General features: G+C 53.3%; 2 protein-coding genes across 2 annotated transcripts; both read right to left on the bottom strand.

Moving 5' to 3' along the window:
- Positions 1-976: 976 nt before the first annotated feature.
- On the bottom strand, positions 977-2,167 carry LOC120639969 (senescence-specific cysteine protease SAG39-like). The gene is made up of 2 exons (XM_039915878.1): positions 1,717-2,167; positions 977-1,569 (listed from the first exon to the last, which is right to left on the bottom strand). Exons 1-2 carry the CDS (start codon positions 2,165-2,167, stop codon positions 977-979), a joined length of 1,044 nt encoding a protein of 347 aa, XP_039771812.1.
- Positions 2,168-14,869: 12,702 nt separating this feature from the next.
- On the bottom strand, positions 14,870-16,564 carry LOC120639968 (F-box/FBD/LRR-repeat protein At1g51370-like). The gene is made up of 3 exons (XM_039915877.1): positions 15,506-16,564; positions 15,211-15,354; positions 14,870-15,112 (listed from the first exon to the last, which is right to left on the bottom strand). Exons 1-3 carry the CDS (start codon positions 16,562-16,564, stop codon positions 14,870-14,872), a joined length of 1,446 nt encoding a protein of 481 aa, XP_039771811.1.
- Positions 16,565-22,545: the final 5,981 nt, after the last annotated feature.

Raw genomic sequence — 22,545 nt, 5'->3', positions numbered from 1 at the left:
ACGGAATCTGGTAGTGCACTTGACTCTGAATACTAGCTACTACCTTGTCATTTTTTAAAATAGGAACTCTGTTGATTTCAGGAATGTTACATAAAGAACGTTATACTTGTCTGTGTTTGTATGTTACTATCCTTTACTTATTTATGATGTTCGTTATGATGTGCCCGTTCCGACTGTAGATCCAGGTCTTTCTCACTGTACCCTGTATGCTTGGTTGCATGTTTATATATGTATCTACAGATTTGTGATGTGTATAAGCACGCATTGGAAGATCTTAAAATAATATCACCGGCCGTCTGATTTCTTCATGACATACGATTGGATGACTCATTTTGATCTGCAAGTAAAGATCCTTTTGTTGTAGCGAATTAAACACAATATCATGCCCAGTGTTCAGAGGCGCTGCAGTTGATGTTCATCTGGTCTTATAAATGATCAGACAGGAAGGTATATGCTGGATTGACACTGGTGTGCGTAGGTTAGGTTGTCTGTTTGTCACGTAAATCATGCCCAGCGCTTCATCCTTTTGGTTGCTGCAGGCGTGTTATATAGTGCTTGTATGAGTGGCTGGATGGCGAGTTAGCTCGCGTTGTATGTGGAACTCTTATTTCTTCTTCTTAGTATAAAAATACACAGCTCTACTACTTATTCGACAAAAAAACACAGAATATCATTCTTCAGATTAAGATTATTTCGTAGGACATGCTAGAATTACTTTCTGATGAGTACTTAGTTCATATAAAAAGACGAGGTGATGATCTGCACAGTGCAGGGTGGAGCTTCATCTCACATGTACAGTCAATCTTTACAGTATCTTTACAGCCTTAATTATTATATGAACTTCATCTCACACAATCGTACAAACCTTGTTACAGATGGAAATAAACATATCCAGGTGATGGTTTTAAAAAGACGTGAACTCTGACGACAATTTCTACTAGCTAGCTATAGTGTTCGGTGCTTCAGACAGAGACAGCTATGCTGTCGGGTAGGAAGGCTGCATGGCGAGGCCGCACAAGCCCTCCTCATCTGCAATGTCCCTCTCCATCCGGATGTAGCCGCCTTCACCCCACGACGTGCCCCACGAGTTCTTCATGATCCAGTACTTGGTGCCGTCACTCGCCACGCCGTACCCGACGGCGGCGATCCCGTGGTCGAGCTCCGTGCCACACGTGCCGGAGAGGACGCCGCCCTTGTAGAACCGGAAGTGGGAGTCCCCTCCGTCGACGGCGACCGACACCGGCTGGTTGGCCACCGCCTTGCGCAGGGATGCCTCGTCGTTGGCCGGCACGTCCTCGTACCCCTTGATGGACGCGGCGTCGTTGGACGCCTTGCTGGAGTCGCAGGTGCCGTCGGAGGCGGTGTACGGGTAGTTGCTCTCGGTGGTGAGGCCGCCGTTGTCGATGATGAACTGGAAGGCGTCATCCATCTCGCCGCCGTTGCAGCCCATGTCCATGCCGTTGACGTCGCAGTCCACGAGCTCCTGCTCCGACAGGGAGATCAGCTTCCCCGTGCTCAGCTTCACGATGCCCTCCATGGACGCCACCGTCGAGAACGCCCAGCAGCACCCTGAACCACATTACAATTTACAATTTAATTATATATATATATATATATATATATATATATGTAATCTGTTACCAAATCCTCAAAGCGATCAAATATATATACACCATCTAGTTCATTCATAATTGATTGGTCATTTGAGTTAATTACCGCATTCGCCTTGGTCCTTGATGGGCGTGACGGCGCCCTTGGCCCTCCAGTCGACGGAATCCGGGATGCCATCGAGGCTGACGTTGGCGTACCTGAACCCTGTCGTCGTCCTCCGGCCCTTGCCGCTGGCCGGCTTGTAACCGGTCCGGGTGGCCCTGAACTCGTCGTCGGTGAGGTCGGCGAACTGGTTGGCCTCCAGCCAGAACTTATGGTTCCTGGCGTTGACGGACTCGGCGACGTTGGCCTTGAACACCTCGAGCCGCCGCGCCTTCTCGGCGGCGTCTCTGTAGACGCGGCCGTACTTGGCCATCCACTGCTCGTGCTTGGCCACTATGGCCTGGTGATCAGCGAGGTCGCGCGCCGCCAAGCCCGCCATGGCACCGAGCGCGCAGGTGCAGGCGAGGGCAGCGGCGGCGAAGAGGAAAGCCGCCGATGAGCGACGAGTAGTCATGGCGCGCGTCAAGTATGCTAAGGATCGTGCTTTGTTGAGTGAGATGGTACTACGCAGTGTTGGGAACGACATGATGTATTTATAGGTAACCGAGTTGTGAACCTTGCTAAAGATTCCTAGCAAAGCTAACATTGGTCATTGCTATGCGTGCCGTAGCAGGAGCCAGCATCTCGAATGAAGAAAGCTTGGTAAACTAGGACATGCGGGATTAGCTTCCAGGGCGAGCCGAAAGTGACATTGTTTACTATAGTTTAGTTAACTGATGAGGATCCGAGTCTGTCTATACTAAACAAACATTAATATGTGATTAGACGTTAGGGCTGCGCTGAGAGCAACTTGGCCATATAAATGCTGCATTAGTAATTTGTTTATCGAAGAATATGAAAACTTCTATGCTCACAGTGGCGGCATCTAAAATATGCAATTTACATGAAGTCCAGTGAAGATAACTCTATCAACGGGCACGAACAGCTCAAGAGATGCAAGCTGCAGTGGTTGACAAAATTGTCATGTGGATTCAGGCGGGTTTTAGGGCCTTAGAGGGGGCAGCGGTTGCTGCAAATAGGTTCTCATGTCGTCTACTGGCCTACTTTCAAAGTGGTTAGTGGGTGTATTTTAAGGGGTTGGTTCCCTTCTCTGTAACCGACCCAGAGGTCGTTTGTAAACTTTTTCTTCCCTCTTAATGAAAAACGTGCTCAGGCACGGTCACGAAAAAAAAAGATAACTCTATCAAACAAATACCTTAACATCTGACGGGTAAAATTTGACAAACAGATATAGACACTTGACACTTGCAAAATAGGCTAAGACCGCCACATGACACTTGCACCACTGTGGTAATGGGCAGCACAGTACACCTGAGAGTCCAAGACCTTGCAAAGAGCTGTATTTATTCAAAGCAGCAATAAGTTCGCTAGCATAGAATCGAGCATGATGAGACAGTAATCGGTTACTCCATCCGTTCCAAATTATATGTCGTTTGACTTTTTTGACATAAAGTTCAACCACTCATTTTATTTGAAAAAATTATACAAATATAGTAAAATTTAAGTCATTCTTGAAGAACTTGTATTGATTGATAAAGCAAACCACAACAAAAGAAGTGATATTATGCACAATTTTTTGAATAAGACAAATGATCAAATTTGAAGTCCAAAAAGTCAAACAACCTATAATTTGGAACAGAGGGAGTAGTTCCTTAAGAGTTGTTTGAATCCAGGGCTAAACTTTAGATCATGTCACATAAAAAAAATTAGTATTTAGAAGTATTAAATGAAGTCTAATTACATAAATAATTGCATAATCCTAGGTGTCGGTACCCCAGGACTGGGGTACCCCCTCTTGCTGTGACTAGGCAAGAGCCTTTGTAGTCATCCTTGACTACAACCAAACAGCCGGACCCCTGCAGTCCGAAGTCCTGTCCTCCCGACAAAGGTCCGGACCTGTTCCACGGCCGGGGAAGGTCTGGGAACGCCACGTGTCCCAGGAAAAACAGGCGCTCAAGCGCAAGCAGCCAGGGCTCCGGACCTCCCAAGGAATCCGGACCCCCGCGGGGTCCCGGACCCCTCATAGGGTCCTGGATAGCAACCGGACCCCTCTCCAAGGGAAAGTTTGGACGCCCCGCCTCAGGGTGGTCCGGGGCCGACACGTATATGAGGCCCTTGGTCTCCATATTGAGGTCCACCTACCTTCGCATTTATTGCGGTAGGTGGACGTCCACTTTGATATAGTGGAAGCCGAGGCGTTTGACTGACCAGGGGGCACTATTGATCGCGTATTACCAAGGCAGTGGAGCCGATGGCGCCGCCCATGCCGCGTCTGCCAGTCTGCCGTAACAGTCGGATACGACGGCTCGGCTTCACCCATTATGACGCTACATAATAGCCTCAGCAGGCCACGCCGCAAGCTACGCTACTCCAACGGGCGCCTCGCTGACGGGACAAGAGAAGACCCCCTGTGTCAGAAGAGCAGCAGTACGCATATCGAAGGAAAGATTCGCTACCACTGTAGCCACAGTCACGTTGGGCCCACCTGTCGGGGCATCAACGTTCTATGTATCCGCCCCCCCTTTGATCTATAAAAGGGGAGAGCGCCGTTAGAAAACCTCAGGCTGGGTAAGAGCCAAGACCAGCAGAGGATAGATTCATTCACACAACCAAGACAATACATCTCCCAGTGGACGTAGGGTATTACGCTCCGGCGGCCCGAACCACTCTAAATCGTGTGTTCCTGAGTCCCAATCTCAGCGTGGATCTAGCCCCATCGCCTAGTACTTCCCCGAGTACTCCCTCACTGGGAATAGGCGGGTGCGCTCCGCCACCCGGCTGTGGGTACCCCTGAAAATCCCCGCGACATTTTGGCGCCGTCCGTGGGGAAGACAGGCGTTGGCTGGATCTTCAGGCCTCTGGGCTGCGTTCTCCCTCTGCAACGGCAAACTTGAAGATGAAGGAAGGCACACTCACTCCGCATGCTATGGCACCGGCGCTCCGACGACCTCGGTGCGGCGGCGCACGGCAGCGGCGTCTGCTGTGTGTCGCCACCGCGACACCTCAGAGCCGGCGTAGCAGCATGCAGCGGAGGCGCCGCTGCGCGCCGCCGCTCCTACGTCGACTCAAGGTTTTGTCTCAAGCAACGGCCACGCCCCCTCTGCGATGGCATGACGTCGGCTCAAGGCTTTCTCTCAACTTGGAGCCTAGAGCCGACAGCCATCCCGGAGGAAGTTGACTGAGACCTCCTGCCGCAGCAGCACCGGAGATCCACCTCAGCGTTGCTCGGTGCTGCTGCAGGCAGGACCCCGCCACCTCGCGCGGGGGCCCTTGGCGCTAGCACCAAGGACAAGCCGGCGAACGACCGCACTTCTCCACGCGTCGCACCGGTCCATCTGCTGCGCAAGGGTTCTGGTTTCCATCGGCAACGGCGACGGCAGGGGGAGGGGGCCTCTTCCATTCAAGGCCAAAGAATTTGTCTCATGCCATGTAAGCATGTGACAGCTCTTAGGCAAGGAGGGGCCCCCCGAGCTCCCGAGGTGATCCTGGATGATGCGGTTCAGGCACGTCCAAGGTGCCTTCACCTCCGAAGAACACGCTGTATAGCATGCAGCCGTAGGTTACTCCTAAGAAAGGAATAAGAGAATTTCTCCTTTGTAATAGCGTGGTGTCTATGTGTGTGTCCAGAGCGGTTAAGGTCCGACCTTGTAAACCCGGCCTCTGGCCCTATCACACAAACAGGCAAAAGCGGTCCGGAGCGGTGGAGGTCCGACCTCGTAATCCCGACCTCTGATGTATACCGTGATAACCACAATGATAAAGGAGATTTTCTTTCTTGACCTTATCTAGGCTCCACCCCGGTTACATTCATTCATTCTGGATGGCTGTTTTTTCGGTTGACCATTTCTTCCTCCCAAACAGAGTCTTTACCATGGTTGCTAACAATCCAAGTTGAGTTGCTGGCTTGTGGTCAGGTGAAGACACCCCTTCTAGCTGGAAGGCAGTCCGGACCCCTAGGGACCTGCTCTGGAGAAGTGGTATTTGTATCCTGGGGTAGAGAAGCTCCGCGTGGCTTAGCCTGGTAATGTACCCTAAGTTTACGTACTTCACTACCCTGTTACAAGTACTCTAGTATCCAGGACTGCTGACTTTAGAGGTCCCGGGCTCTCTTCTAGTATAAGGCTTGGTTTCTTTGCACCTTACTATGAGGTCCGGTAACATGCTTCATCGGATTGTCAGCAACGGCCGCTCCGGCGGAGACCGCTCGCCACGGTCGCTCCAAGTCCACTCCGGTGGCCCGCTCCGGCGGAGACCGCTCGCCCCGGTCGCTCCAAGTCCACTCCGGTGGCCCGCTCCGGCGGAGACCGCTCGCCCCGGTCGCTCCAAGTCCACTCCGGTGGCCCGCTCCGGCGGAGACCGCTCGCCCCGGTCGCTCCAAGTCCACTCCGGTGGCCCGCTCCGGCGGAGACCGCTCGCCCCGGTCGCTCCAAGTCCACTCCGGTGGCCCGCTCCGGCGGAGACCGCTCGCCCCGGTCGCTCCAAGTCCACTCCGGTGGCCCGCTCCGGCGGAGACCGCTCGCCACCGGTCGCTCCAAGTCCACTCCGGTGGCCCGCTCCGGCGGAGACCGCTCGCCACGGTCGCTCCAAGTCCACTCCGGTGGCCCGCTCCAGGCGGAGACCGCTCGCCACGGTCGCTCCAAGTCCACTCCGGTGGCCCGCTCCAGGCGGAGACCGCTCGCCCCGGTCGCTCCAAGTCCACTCCGTGGCCCGCTTCCGGCGGAGACCGCTCGCCCCGGTCGCTCCAAGTCCACTCCGGTGGCCCTCCGGCGGAGACCGCTCGCCCGTCGCTCCAAGTCCACTCCGGTGGCCCGCTCCGGCGGAGACCGCTCGCCACGGTCGCTCCAAGTCCACTCCGGTGGCCCGCTCCGGCGGAGACCGCTCGCCACGGTCGCTCCAAGTCCACTCCGGTGGCCCGCTCCGGCGGAGACCGCTCGCCCCGGTCGCTCCAAGTCCACTCCGGTGGCCCGCTCCGGCGGAGACCGCTCGCCCCGGTCGCTCCAAGTCCACTCCGGTGGCCCGCTCCGGCGGAGACCGCTCGCCCCGGTCGCTCCAAGTCCACTCCGGTGGCCCGCTCCGGCGGAGACCGCTCGCCACGGTCGCTCCAAGTCCACTCCGGTGGCCCGCTCCGGCGGAGACCGCTCGCCACGGTCGCTCCAAGTCCACTCCGGTGGCCCGCTCCGGCGGAGACCGCTCGCCCCGGTCGCTCCAAGTCCACTCCGGTGGCCCGCTCCGGCGGAGACCGCTCGCCCCGGTCGCTCCAAGTCCACTCCGGTGGCCCGCTCCGGCGGAGACCGCTCGCCCCGGTCGCTCCAAGTCCACTCCGGTGGCCCGCTCCGGCGGAGACCGCTCGCCCCGGTCGCTCCAAGTCCACTCCGGTGGCCCGCTCCGGCGGAGACCGCTCGCCCCGGTCGCTCCAAGTCCACTCCGGTGGCCCGCTCCGGCGGAGACCGCTCGCCCCGGTCGCTCCAAGTCCACTCCGGTGGCCCGCTCCGGCGGAGACCGCTCGCCCCGGTCGCTCCAAGTCCACTCCGGTGGTCCGCTCCGGCGGAGACCGCTCGCCACGGTCGACAAAAGCCGGGTCCGGGAAGTAGTGCTACCCCCTGAGCGATCCGAAGTCCGTGTAGCCGCTTAGCTTGGTTCCGTACCCTAAGCCTACACCTTCGTCGCCCCGTGGAGAGCACTCTAGTACCTAAACCAGGCAACAAGCAAACCGGCCTCAGGGGTCCGGGATGCCCACTCTCTCCAAGAGCACACCAACGCAATCAAGTTGCGTAGGAACACATCACGGTGGTGGCCCCACCCGCGGGTTCGGACCTCTCCCGAGGTGGGCCCGGGGGCCACTGTCGGTACCCCAGGACTGGGGTACCCCCTCTTGCTGTGACTAGGCAAGAGCCTTTGTAGTCATCCTTGACTACAACCAAACAGCCGGACCCCTGCAGTCCGAAGTCCTGTCCTCCCGACAAAGGTCCGGACCTGTTCCACGGCCGGGGAAGGTCTGGGAACGCCACGTGTCCCAGGAAAAACAGGCGCTCAAGCGCAAGCAGCCAGGGCTCCGGACCTCCCAAGGAATCCGGACCCCCGCGGGGTCCCGGACCCCTCATAGGGTCCTGGATAGCAACCGGACCCCTCTCCAAGGGAAAGTTTGGACGCCCCGCCTCAGGGTGGTCCGGGGCCGACACGTATATGAGGCCCTTGGTCTCCATATTGAGGTCCACCTACCTTCGCATTTATTGCGGTAGGTGGACGTCCACTTTGATATAGTGGAAGCCGAGGCGTTTGACTGACCAGGGGGCACTATTGATCGCGTATTACCAAGGCAGTGGAGCCGATGGCGCCGCCCATGCCGCGTCTGCCAGTCTGCCGTAACAGTCGGATACGACGGCTCGGCTTCACCCATTATGACGCTACATAATAGCCTCAGCAGGCCACGCCGCAAGCTACGCTACTCCAACGGGCGCCTCGCTGACGGGACAAGAGAAGACCCCCTGTGTCAGAAGAGCAGCAGTACGCATATCGAAGGAAAGATTCGCTACCACTGTAGCCACAGTCACGTTGGGCCCACCTGTCGGGGCATCAACGTTCTATGTATCCGCCCCCCCCCCCTTTGATCTATAAAAGGGGAGAGCGCCGTTAGAAAACCTCAGGCTGGGTAAGAGCCAAGACCAGCAGAGGATAGATTCATTCACACAACCAAGACAATACATCTCCCAGTGGACGTAGGGTATTACGCTCCGGCGGCCCGAACCACTCTAAATCGTGTGTTCCTGAGTCCCAATCTCAGCGTGGATCTAGCCCCATCGCCTAGTACTTCCCCGAGTACTCCCTCACTGGGAATAGGCGGGTGCGCTCCGCCACCCGGCTGTGGGTACCCCTGAAAATCCCCGCGACACTAGGACTAAAATGCGAGACAAATCTAATGAGATGGATTAATCCATAATTAGCAAATGGTTATTGTGGCATTACCATAGCAAATCATGGATTAATTAACCTCATTAGATTCATCTTATAAATTAGCACTCATCTGCCAAAAAAGTTTTATAAACAAATTTTATTTGATACTTATAAATGGTAAGATTTCTTTTGATGTGAAAGGAGCTAAAAAAGCTGCTGGAAACAAGTAACCTCTAAGAATATGCCTCCAGTTTTCACCAGACAGCGTGGCAGGTAGTATTATTGGCTCTAGCGCTTCAAGCTGACATGCATGAAGGACATGAAAAGCATGCGCAACAGATTTTGCAACAGAAACAGGTAAACATGCAACTCCTAGATAATTGGTGCCAACCATCACCAGTCCATGTTACTTCTTTCAAAACATGCAGACAACCAGATTTAGGTGATAAGGCTTGCATTGGTATATGCAACTCACAATTAGTCCAAGATGCCAATCTCAGTATGCAATTTAAGCTGTAGAACAGTAGACATATGTACATTAACAGTTCACCCATTTCATATAGCTGTAATGATAACTGGCTTGCTAAATGTGTGCATGATCGTCCAGGAAGCACAATCTGCAAGTAACAAATAGTCTACCTGGTGAAGAGAATTTCAGACTTGTCTCCAATGATTCACCAGACGCAAAGATAGATATTTTACGAAAATAAACACCAAGATCACGGGTAGCCAAATTAAAGCAGAAACATAAGATGCTGATACAATAGTCCATAGGCAACTACCTGGCAAAGAACAATACTCATATGCAAGAAATCTAGTACTATTAACTTCAGCAATTAAACCAAAAGCTTGCAATAGGACCAACATAAGATTAATATGCCTGCTGATAATCTAGAACATTGCCTTGTATGTAGATATCTTCGAATTCAGCGGTAATAGAGAGGATCACTAACAGAAAAATCAAATCCTTTCTGCAATCTCCAGAGTGCACCCCCATCAAGATCTGAGCTCTCATAGACCAACACACGGCAGGATTGAGTAGGGCCATTTTCAGGAATCAGAGTCTTCAATTTGGACATCACCTCACGAATGGATGTGAAACTTCCGTTGGACACCACAATTACTGCGTTCTTCAGTGTGAGCAAAACTGTAACCCTGAGTTCCCGCTCATTCTGTTATTCAGTTAGAGTAGATGTAGAGCTCGGCTTGGATCGTTCCTATCCTCCCGAGCGCGTCCTGTATTGGCGCCACGACGTTCCTGGTTTCCTGGGCGTTCGTGGCGAGCTTTGTGCGGCACGACTGCGTGTGGGATGGCACACGCACCTGAGGTCGTGGCGGACATGGCGGACGGCGAGACTAGCTCTGCCGCTCTTTTCTTTCCCTGCAGTTCTCGTTTCCTTTGTAGCTCATGTATATAAGTAGAAGCTATAAACAGAAAACGCTGAGGCAATTGCTCGGCACCAAAAACCACTGTCTTTCATTTCACCGGAGAGTTGTGAGAGTTCGCCGGAGTTCCATCCGGCCGCCGGAGAGAGTTCCGGCTGACACGTGGCATCAGAGCCAGTTGAGCCGTGGGATGGACACCACGTCCGCTCCGCCAGGCGGCGGTCAGCGCCGGGAGCGACGGGTGTCTCTCTCGCCAGCGCCGCGCAGAGGGCGCCGCGAGGTCATCGTCCACCGCAACGTCACGGAGAACACCGCCGCCGGCACTCAGTTTCCCATGCTCACACGCACCAACTATCAAGAGTGGGCGATGTTGATGCAGGTGAACTTCGAGGCTGCTGGGTGGTGGTACGCCGTCGAGCCGGAGGTCGGGGAGGAGGTCAACTATCTCCACGATCGCCTGGCGCTCGCCGCGATCCTGCGCTCGGTGCCGCCCGAGATGCTGTCTAGCCTGCGCGAGAGGAGGAACTCCGCGGCTGAGGCATGGATGGCGATCAAGAGGATCCGCGTCGGCGTCACACACGTGCGGGAGGCCAATGCGCAGCAGCTCCGGCGCGAGTTCAACGCCCTGGTGTGGAAGGAGGCGGAAACCGCAGAGGACTTCGCGAACCGCATCACCGGGCTCGCCGCTGATCTGCGCCTCCTCGGCGACGATCTTCCGGAGGTTGATGTCGTCAGGAAGATGTTGCAGCTCGTCCCCGAGCACCTCGCGCAAGTCGCCATCTCCATCGAGACCCTGCTCGACGTCAACCTCATGTCCGTGGAGGAGGTGACCGGTAGGCTGCGCGCCGTCGAGCAGCGGCGCAAAGCGGCGCCCGTCACCGACAGCCAAGGCCGGCTGCTTCTCTGCGAAGAGGAATGGTGCGCCAAGCTCAACCTCCGGGACTCCGACAGCAAGAGCAGCAGCAGCGGCTCCAGCGGCGCCGGCGGCAAGAAGCGCGGCGGCCGCGGTCGCGGTCGTGGGCGTGGCAAGGCGGAATCCTCCGCTGCATCGTCGGGCGATGGTACTGGGGCGGCCACCCGCCGCGACCAGTGCAAACGCTGTGGCAAATACGGCCACTGGGCCAAGGATTGCCGTAGCAAGCCCAAGGCCGAGGCCCACGTCGCGCAAGCGGAGGAGGAGAACGAGCCCGCGCTGCTGATGGCCCATGCCACCGTCGTCCCCAACACCTCCACCACGCCGCACGCCGAGGGGACTCCTAGTTCTCTGGAGCGCCACCCGCTGCGCGTACTCGAGGGTAAAGTCTTCGCCCAGCTTGACGGGGATGCAGAGCGCGATGATTCGTTGTGGTACCTCGACAGCGGAGCGACGAACCACATGACCGGCTGCCGCGACGCCTTCACCGACATCGACACGGCAGTGCGCGGCAGCGTCAAGTTCGGCGACGGCTCGGAGGTCGCCATCGAGGGCGCGGGTACGGTGCTGTTCGAGGGTAAGACCGGCGAGCACCTCCCGCTCACGGGGGTGTACTTCATTCCGAGGCTCACCACCAACATCGTCAGCCTCGGGCAGTTGGATGAAGGCGGCTGCGACGTCCACGCCAGGCACGGCCTGCTGCGAATCCGCAACGAGCAGGATCGCCTGATCGTGCGTGTGAGGCGCTCGTCGAACCGCCTCTACCTGCTGCGTGTGAAGCTAGCCCGGCCGCTCTGCCTGGCCGCGCGCGCCTCCGATAGCGCGTGGCTGTGGCACGAGCGGTTCGGCCACTTGAACTTCGACGCCCTGCGCAAGCTGGAGCAGCGGGGCATGGTGGAAGGACTCCCCTCCGTCGAGCATGTACACCAGTTGTGCGCAGACTACGTCACTACCAAGCTCAAGCGGAGCCCGTTCCCGTCCCAGGCGAAACGCCGAGCGGAAGGGCTGCTGGATCTTGTCCATGGAGATCTCTGCGGCCCCATCACGCCGGCGACCCCCCGGTGGTAAGGCCTACTTCTTGTTGCTGGTTGATGACCGCAGCCGATACATGTGGGTGGCACTGCTCGCCGCCAAGAGCGACACCCTTGCCGCCGTCAAGAAGTTCCAGGCCAAGGTGGAGGTGGAGACGGGGCGACGCCTGCGGGTTCTGCGTACCGACAATGGAGGCGAGTTCACCTCCATCGAGTTCGACACCTACTGCGCCGAGCGCGGCGTTGAGCGGCAGCACACCGCGCCCTACACGCCGCAGCAAAACGGCGTAGTCGAGCGAAGGAACCAGACGGTCATCACGATGGCGCGCAGTCTGCTGAAGAGCCGGAACTTGCCGGCATTCTTCTGGGGAGAGGTGGTCGCCACCGCCGTGTACCTACTGAACCGGGCGCCCACCAAGGCCATCAACGGGATGACCCCGTATGAGGCCTGGCATGGCCGCAGGCCGGACGTCCACTACCTGCGCACCGTCGGCTGCGTTGCCTACATCAAAGCGACGAAGCCGCACCTCAAGAAGCTCGACGACCGCGAGACACCGGTGGTCTTCATCGGCTACGAGCCCGGCGCCAAGGCGTGGCGTTTCTACGATCCCGCGTCACGACGCGTCATCGTCTCCAGGGATGCTGTCTTCGACGAGCCGACCCCGTGGACCTGGGAGGACGAGAACCATGGCACAGATCGGGAACTCATCATCGAGTACCACTCCATGGATTTGGGTTCCACCCAGATCGACGCTGGCTCGGCCCCAGGATCGCCAACGCCGCCGTCGCCCGCCGTTCCTGCTACTCCACCGGGAACACCTGCTGCCCCGACGCCGCAGACGCCTGCCTCGCCGGCTGCCGCTCCAGCGCAGCCCGAGTTCGTGTCGCCGCCGCCGCATGCTGAGGAGTACTGGGACGCCGACAACGACGACGTCGAGCCACGCTACCGCACCGTCGACAACGTGCTGGGCGCGGTGACTCCACCTGGGTATGCTGTTCGCCAAGTTGCTTCTGAGCTCCACCTGCAGATCGAGGAGGAGCCGGCCACCTTCGCGGAGGCCGAGCAGCACCAGCCCTGGCGCCGTGCCATGATGGAGGAGATCGACGCCATCCAGAGCAACAAGACTTGGCGCCTGGTTCCCCTTCCGGCCGGTCACCGCCCGATCGGTCTGAAGTGGGTATACAAGGTGAAGAAGAACGCCGCCGGCGAGGTGACCAAGCACAAGGCGCGTCTCGTGGCAAAGGGGTACGTGCAGCAACCGGGCATAGACTTCGATGAAGTGTTCGCGCCCGTGGCTCGCATCGAGTCTGTGCGTTTGCTGCTCGCCCTCGCCGCCCAGGAGGGGTGGCCCGTCCACCACATGGACGTGAAATCGGCTTTCCTAAACGGGGAGCTAGCCGAGGAGGTATACGTGCGGCAGCCTCCTGGTTTCGTCGCCGCCGGGCAAGAGGAGAAGGTACTGCGCCTCGACAAGGCGCTCTACGGACTTCGTCAGGCCCCGCGTGCATGGAACGCCAAGTTGGACGAGTCGTTGGTGGCTCTCGGCTTCAGCCACAGCGCGTCCGAGCACGCGGTGTACGCCCGCGGCGAGGGTGCATCGCGGCTGCTAGTGGGAGTCTACATCGATGATCTGATCATCACCGGCAACAACGCTGCGGAGATCACCAAGTTCAAGGAACAGATGAGCTCCAGGTTCAAGATGAGTGACCTCGGACTTCTTTGTTTCTACCTGGGGATCGAAGTGCAGCAGGGAGAGCATGGGATCAGCCTCTCCCAGGCTGGGTACGCGCGCAAGATCCTTGAGCGCGCGGGCATGGACTCGTGCAATCCGTGTCACACCCCGATGGAGGCCCGCCTGAAGTTGTCGAAGACCAGCACTGCAGCGCCGGTGGATGCCACTGAGTACCGGGGCCTTGTTGGTTGCCTGCGGTACCTGGTACACACCAGGCCCGACATCGCCTTCGCCGTCGGCTACGTGAGCCGTTTCATGGAGCGCCCCACCTCCGAGCACTTATCTGCGGTGAAGCGCATCCTGCATTACATCACGGGGACGATCGACTACGGCTGCTACTACAAGCGCGGTGGGAGCGAGCTGAAACTGTGCGGCTATAGCGACGCAGACATGGGCGGCGATGTCGACACACGGAAGAGCACTACCGGCGTGCTCTTCTATCTTGGTTCCTGTCCGGTGACTTCGCAATCACAGAAGCAGAAGGTCGTTGCCTTATCTTCCTGTGAAGCTGAGTATATCGCGGGGACTACGGCGGCCTGTCAAGGCGTTTGGCTGGCGCAGCTGCTGGCCGAGTTGAAGAGCAAGCAGCGCGCGGCCTTCATTCTGAAGATGGACAGCCAATCGGCGATTGCACTCAGTAAGAATCCCGTTTTCCACGATCGAAGTAAACATATAGATGTGCGCTATCATTTCATTCGAGAGTGCATTGGCGATGGGAAGATGGACATTGAGCACGTCCGCACTGAGGAGCAACTGGCTGATATCTTGACGAAGCCGCTGGCGCGTGATCGCTTCTGTGAGTTGCGTGTGAAGCTGGGTGTCGGGAAGATCAGCAAGGAACATCAGGCTTAGGGGGTGAAATGTGAGCAAAACTGTAACCCTGAGTTCCCGCTCATTTTGTTATTCAGTTAGAGTAGATGTAGAGCTCGGCTTGGATCGTTCCTATCCTCCCGAGCGCGTCCTGTATTAGCGCCACGACGTTCCTGGTTTCCTGGGCGTTCGTGGCGAGCTTTGTGCGGCACGACTGCGTGTGGGATGGCACACGCACCTAAGGTCGTGGCGGACATGGCGGACGGCGAGACTAGCTCTGCCGCTCTTTTCTTTCCCTGCAGTTCTCGTTTCCTTTGTAGCTCATGTATATAAGTAGAAGCTATAAACAGAAAACGCTGAGGCGATTGCTCGGCACCAAAAACCACTGTCTTTCATTTCACCGGAGAGTTGTGAGAGTTCGCCGGAGTTCCATCCGGCCGCCGGAGAGAGTTCCGGCTGACATTCAGAACCTGGGCACTCTGGAAGAAGAACTTGAGGAAGGCAACCTCGCTTCGCTCCATTCGGAATTCACGGAAGGTCATCATCTTGATGCAGGACTGGATGCTTCCAATGGGACCAGCTTCCTGCCAGAACTTAAGGTTGACCTTGCCATCGACTACTTCAGTTTTCTGTGACTGCAAATTACACATATCAGTGACTATCTCAACTGGTGATTGATGGTGCAGTGACAGCAGCAGTATGATTAACATGTCAACACAATATGTATTAGTACCACAAAATGCAGTGTCTCAACATTAGGAAAGCATCTGAGGAAGGTGGGCAACATCTTGACATCATTGCGGACTCCAAAACGCACATTTAATCCTAGGATCTTGATGCCCGGGACCATTGTGCTTGGGCTTGCCTTTATCCCGGCCTGGAAAGCACAAGCAGCAGAGGAAACATGAGGCATTGGCATCAGTGGTTGATTTACAAATGCAACTGAAGTCGAATTATAACGAATACAATGGTCAGACATGCAAAGCAAAAGAGGAAATTGCAACACAACAAGTGGGAATTGTATGTACATTGATGACGGTGTTGCGGATCTCCAGCATGTGAATTCCAGGATTCAAGTATCCAAGTACACGCAGCTTGGGTGCTTTGCCGATCCTGAGCCTAGCACAGGAGCCGTCGAGTACCATGGTTTCCCACAGGAAGAGCCGCTCGAGGCTCGGGGTGTCCACCACGGCGACGCTGTCGATTGCGGACAAGCAGATCTGCACGCACCGGAGGTGCTGGCCGACGAGGCGGAGGTGCGTCACGTTCTTTCTGGCTCCCACTATGCCCAGGTTCTCCAGGACGGGGCTCCCGGCGAGGAGGTACTCCATGTCGCGGCTCTCCACCTCCATGGAGCAGAGGACGAGCTCGCGGAGGTGCGGGAACACCGCGGCAGCGCCACGGTTTGGGTGTGGCAGCGCGGAGGTGCCCGGGAATTTCCAGAGGCCGAGGTAAAGGCGGGTGAGCGTGGCGACCTCGAGAAGCGCGGCGGGGAGAGGCACGTCGAGCGGCCACGGGCGGTTGACGAGGACGAGCTCCGCCACGCCCTTGGCGGCGAAGGTCTGGAACCAGCGCGCGAGGTCCCGCTGGCGCGCGGCGTCGGCGTAGTAGCCGCAGACGAGGTGGACGGCGCGGGAGGGTCCGGGGTGCGCGGCGACGGCGCGGGAGACGGTGGCGGCGAGCGCCGGCGTGTCGGCGCGCGCGGGATGGCGGAGGCGGCCCTCGAGGAGGCCCGGGAGGTGGTGCGCGTCGGCGAGGGCGAGCGGCGTGCAGCGCGAGACGGGGCGCCAGCGGCGGGAGAGCGCGGCGGTGCGCGCGGCGTCCTTGGCGGGGAGGCGGGAGACGATGTTGCGGAGGATCCCGAAGGGGAGGGCGCTGATGCGGTCGTCGGCGTCGCCGGAGGAGGCGGGGAGCGCGGAGAGGGCGGCGCGGGTGTAGACGGGCGCGTTGGGGAGGCACGTGTAGATGTACTTGAGGACGTCCTGCGTGCTCTGCTCCAGCACGTGCGGGTCCGTGCCGCGGCGCCGCGCGTCGGCTGCAGCGGCGGCGTCGAGGTAGACGAACGGCGCGGGGTTCTGGTGGGCCATGGCCGCCGCCGCCGCCGCCGCCGGAGAGGAGGGTACGAGACGGCGAGGGTTTTGTGCGTCAGTGCGTGTGGGTGTACGACAAGATTTTAAATCGCCGGCTAACACGTTTAGCAGCAAAGCTGCCGTTACAGTGTTTAGTGGGCTATAGCCAGAATTTAATGGGCTATAACCGGTTTTAGCAGGCTAAATACCATAGCGGCCGCCTTCTCTGGAAGCTATAGCGGTCTATAGCAGAAGCTATAGCCGGTTATTTAAAACCTTGATGTACGAGCGAGTGTTGGGGGAGAGTGGGTGTGCTTTTGTTGTGGACCGGAGCGCCGAAGCAGCAGAGTCCGTGTGCTGGTTGGACCAAGTGTGGCTTGTCTGCGAGCCCACCAATGTCTCTCAGTTTTGACATTTTCTTTTTTTAAAAAAATTATTTATCTCCCTAAACTATAGAACGAGTTTAAGTTTTCACTTTAAACTCGAAAACGGGGTATTTTGCCTCCTCGAACTAGTGGAACTAGACATATAGCCTCCCTGGGTGATTTTCCGTTTTATGATTGTTTTATGATTGGCTACGATCTTTCTAAGATTCATCCAAAATAACACATTAAAGGAAAAAAAAGGAAAACCACCCAGAGACTTCATATATCTGGTTTTGCGAGTTTGAGTAGCCAAAATACCCAGTTTTCGAGTTCAAGGTGAAAATGTAAACTCGGCCCACAATTCAGGGAGATAAATAGGATTTTTTTCTTTCTTTTTCTCAAAGGAATGGAGAGAAAAAATGGAAGCTCTACGGTGAAAATGTTTTACATTTCATAGCCTGGGAAAAAAACGTTTCCCCAATGTTTATCTATGGAAGATATCAAGAGTACAATATTTATTGCAATATTTTCACTCACTACCCTAATAAAAATGCTTTGAAGGAAATGAAATGGTTATATGAAATTATTCGATAAGGGTGTGGGTGGTCATTTCACATTCACTTTTGCTTAGGACTTGGTCAACACACATGGTGTGCTATAGACAAACATTGAGCAACCTCAGTTGACAACCGGGTGCTAGGACAACTGATCACCCAACAACGTGATCGTACTGTTGCTATGTTTAGTTTTTTTCAAAGTTATATTTTTTTTAACTTTGATCGACAATATCTCTAGAAATAAATTATTTCAAACTAAAAGGATTACATGTTATGTTATAATAATTGGTTTTACGATAAATCTACAAATATAATTTTTATGCTATTAGCTTCTATAATTATTTTGTTATTTGTAGTTAAAGTTGAAAACGTTTTATTTTGAAAAAGTCTAAGCATAGCTATATTCTAAAACAGAGCGAGCATATTACAATCATTTCCAAAATTGATCATACAGGAGGACTAGATCCAAAGAGACATTCAACAACCACACAAAGTAACCGGTCAGACGCTGTAGTCGGTCCGGCAACAGCCGACCGACCTGACCGGTAGGGTGGACCGGTCCAAGTGGAATCCGAGTACAACTAGAGATTTTAATAGATTTAGATCTTGTAATAGGATTTCTTGCGGGATAAGTCCACCCCACCCTATAAATATAAAGGGTCACGACCGATTAGGGTATCCAATCGATCAAATCAATACAACTTTTATCTTTTTACTTTCTTTTTGCCCTAGTTTTTTCCAATCTACTATCTGTTGTTCCTCCTTCATCTCTACGTCGATTGAGGGCATTCTATGTGGCCTGCCGATCCTAGAACAACCCTGCGTGCGCCTGCCCCGACGGGTCCTTCCCGGGCGACGATCGTTGGTATCGCCGCCGGCCTGCCCGGCGACAACCGGTCTGGCCGGTATACTCGACCGGTCTGACCGGTCTGAGCATCGGCGCTGCATCGTGCCGTCGCTCGCTGCGCATTCAAGCGTTTTCGTGTGTTGCCCCTAGTTTTGTGCCAACATATTTTGGCGACTCCGCTGGGGAAAAGAAGAAATAAATCGGTTGCCATGACCGGTATTCCTAAACCTGGTGAAGTTGATTCTGCCAATATCCGGAGGCCGAATGTTCAACAACTTTCGGTCAAGCATCAGAAGATTCTTGATGGCGTCTAGAAGAAGATCAGAGAAGATAAGGAGAAGGAGATCCATAAAATCAGAGAAGAGAAGGAGAAAGAGATTCAGAAGCTGGAAGAAGAAGCCATGAACCAGTACATCTCGCACTTCTCCATCGACCGGCAAGGGAAGGTCACGACGGATGACGCCTTCGACGCTTCACAGTTTGAGGTAAAATTCGATGAGAACGAACAACCTATCCTTAATTCCAAAATAGCTAATGCTATAGATGATGCTGTTTCTTCTCATGTGAATAATAAGTTGGAATTTATTAGCCAAAATATGCATGATATGTTTGACGATCGCTTTATCCAAATTGAAATACATCTTGGTATGAAATCTGTTGGTAATAATGCATCTACATCTAATACCGATAAGACAATGTATGGTTCGGCAATTCCAACTAATAATGCTATTGTGACTAATTCAGCTAATCAGCGAAGTCGAATTAATTATAATTCAGCACATCATGCAAATGTACCACATGGGGCAGCAAGTTCGTTGCGACATTCTACACCGCCGAACTTTGCTCAACCTAATAATACACCGATCACTAATCGGCTTAACGCCGATGATGTTGGATCAGGTAGTATTAAAGATGAGGTGATTAAGATATTTCGGCAAACTTTTGGTATAGAGCCTAAAGCCAAATGCCGATCTTATCAAAAACCATACCCTGAGAATTATGATTATGTTGTATATCCTCAAGGGTTTAAAATTCCTGAATTTGTTAAATTCACTGGTGATGATAGTAGAACTACATTGGAGCATATTGGTCAATTTATTATACAATGTGGTGAAGCTAGCACTAATGACATTTACAAATTGAGATTATTTTCTTTATCTCTATCGGGTGCTGCATTTACTTGGTTTATTTCGTTGCCACCCAATTTATTTTTTACTTTTGCTGATCTAGAGCAGAAATCCCATGATTATTTCTTTACTGGTGAAACTAAATTGAGATTGTCACATCTTTCATCGATTAAACAAAAAATACATGAAGATGTTTCTGAGTATATTAGAAGATTTAGAGATACTAGAAACCGATGCTATAGTTTGACAATTTCTGATAGAGATTTGGCTGATCTAGCTTTTGCTGGTTTACTTGATTTTCATAAAGCAAAACTAGAGGGACAAGAATTTCTAGATGTTAGTCAAGTACTACAAAAATCTCTGGCTAATGAAAGCCGAGTTAAAGAAGCTAGAGATTCTCAAAAGTCCAACGAAAAACCTAATCGTCCTGTTCATGTGCTTGGGTGTGATTCCAATTGTTCGGACGATGAAGGTAAAGATGTTTATACTGCTGAATTTGTTTGGCCCTCCAATGATAAATCTTGCGTGTGCGGTTCTCTTAAGCCGATTCACAAAGATCGGCAGGAAAGATTTACTTTTAATGTAACCAAATGCGAGAGAATATTTGATGAATTGTATAAAAATGAATACATCAAGATGTCGCATGTCATACCGCCGCTTGAAGAATTAAAGCGGTGAGCTTATTGCAAATTTCATAATACTTTCTCTCATGCGACTAATGATTGTAATGTGATTCGGAGACAGATTCAATCGGTTGTTAATGAAGGTCGAATAATTGTTCCACAAATGAAAGTGGATCAGAATCCTTTTCCTGCACATACATATGTGCTTGAGTTGAGTAATCCCAAAGTGTTAATTCGGCTGAATCAAGCCGAGTCAACAAGAGGGAAAAATGTGATTATCGGTGAAGAGATATTTGAGCCCTCAAAATCTCACTAGGAAGCTCCAGCGAAGATGTTCCTTGAAGATTTATTGAAGGATTCAACGCTCGGGGGGCAAGGACAGAAAAATGGCGCCAGATCTGCTCAGACCGGTCAGGAAACCGGTCTGACCGGTCACTCTGGGATTTCTGGAAAAAATTCCAGAAACAATAAGGAAAAATAAAGGCCGAGTTTTAAAGAACTCTTGGCCAAATATGAGAACAAAGGAGTCGTCTAGAAGCAGAAGGGACGACCAGATAAGGTTAAGGATACAAAGCCATCATCGTCTCAAGTGCAATTGAGTTTGAGCCCAGGTGATTTATTTAATGGGCCGATTGCTCCTTGGTATTGTTGGTATCCTTGTTATATGCCTTCGGATTATAGTAAGATGCACATGCAGTCATATTATATTCATAATAATTCTATATATTCAAGTTTTGCTTCGCAAAGACCGATTAGCGATAATCTGGTCAAAAGGGACACTGATTACAGTAAGGAGTGTGAGAAGAACATAAAACATGATTCAAAATATCTACAGCCGAGGTGGTGTCCCTCGGGTTTGTCTCACACTCAAAAGAGGAGGTTGCAAAGGATGCGCAAGAAAGAGTCCATGGAATAGCAAGCGGAGGTTGTACCAGCAAAGTCGGCGACCATGAAGCTGGTATGGAGGCCCAAGCAAGTCGTTTCGTCGTCAGTTTGAAGAAGAAGCAAGATATGGCCGATAAATTATTATCGCCCTTAGACAATTTTGGTCCAGAAGAGTGTTTTTTGGCACGCAAACTTTGCCAAAAAACAGGGGGGCATATGTTGACGACCAAAATTGGCATTAGACAATACAGACTGGTCTGACCGGTACGCTCTAGCGGTCTGACCGGTCAGACGCTGTAGTCGGTCCGGCAGCAGCCGACCGGTCTGACAGGTAGGGTCGACCGGTCTGACCGGTCCAAGTGGAATCCGAGTACAACTAGAGATTTTAATAGGTTTAGATCTTGTAATAGGATTTCTTGCGGGATAGGTCCACCCACCCTATAAATATAAAGTGTCACGGCCGATTAGGGTATCCAATCGATCAAATCATTACAATTTTTATCTTTTTACTTTCTTTTTGCCCTAGTTTTTTCCAATCTACTATCTGTTGTTTCTCCTTCGTCTCTACGTCGATTGAGGGCGTTCTAAATGGCATGCCGATCCTAGAACAACCCTGCATGCGCCTGCCCCGACGGGTCCTTCCCGGGCGACGTTCGTTGGTCTCGCCGCCGGCCTGCCCGGCGACAACTGGTCTGACCGGACAACCGGTCTGAGCATCGGCGCTGCATCGTGCCGTCGCTCGCTGCGCATTAAAACGTTTTCGTGTGTTGGCCCTAGTTCTGCGCCAACAATTGGTATGGGCCGTCCTGACAGATATGGAAAGTTCTAATGATTTAAATTCAATAATTCGCTGCCGGGCGCAAAATTAAAGTCAATTCCATCTATGCCACTTATAATTATATGACTGTATTGTGTGATATTAAAATTCCCATCCCCACGCCAGGACCATCAGCTTCCGTCTTATACACCATCGTTTCAATTTTTCATCCTCATTTCCGTCAGTAAGACTGTTTAGCCTCGGAGGATGAGCATGACTGTACGACGTGGTGATCCGCGAGATGATGCCACAAAAGGGGGAAGACTGCCATTGCAATTGCAATACATGAAAGAACTTCTCCCAACGACATTTGCGCATAAAACTAACGGGAGCTCTGTTACAATGATTGTAAAGTACTAAATGGTACTTTCAGGTACTTTTTTTCCTTGATTTTTTTCTGGCTATTGATCTATGAAAAATTAAATTAAATTAGTATTTAATCCCACTCTTTTTGTTACTTGAGCCCACATTTTTGTACCACTAGGTACTTCAGTCTAGGTGCTTCCAAGTACTTCCTACTTTGACCACCGTACGGTTCTATAAAATGGGTGGCTCTTATTTTTTTAATCATTGTAAAAATTCTCCATAAGGAATTTCTGGATTTCGATAGTATTCAAGGGAGCTATATATAATTTTTAAGGGCATAGTGGGAATTGACCTGCAAAATTATGGAGCCACAGCCCACACAGGTCGTGTTTTAATTATGGGACCATTTGCTTTGGATCAGGCGATATTACCGTCCAACCCGCTGAATTGGAATATAGTACAGCGCTTGAGC

This window comes from Panicum virgatum, chromosome 7K, assembly GCF_016808335.1.
Source record: "Panicum virgatum strain AP13 chromosome 7K, P.virgatum_v5, whole genome shotgun sequence".
NCBI lineage: Eukaryota > Viridiplantae > Streptophyta > Magnoliopsida > Poales > Poaceae > Panicum > Panicum virgatum.
This window is presented reverse-complemented; position numbering and strand designations above follow the sequence as displayed.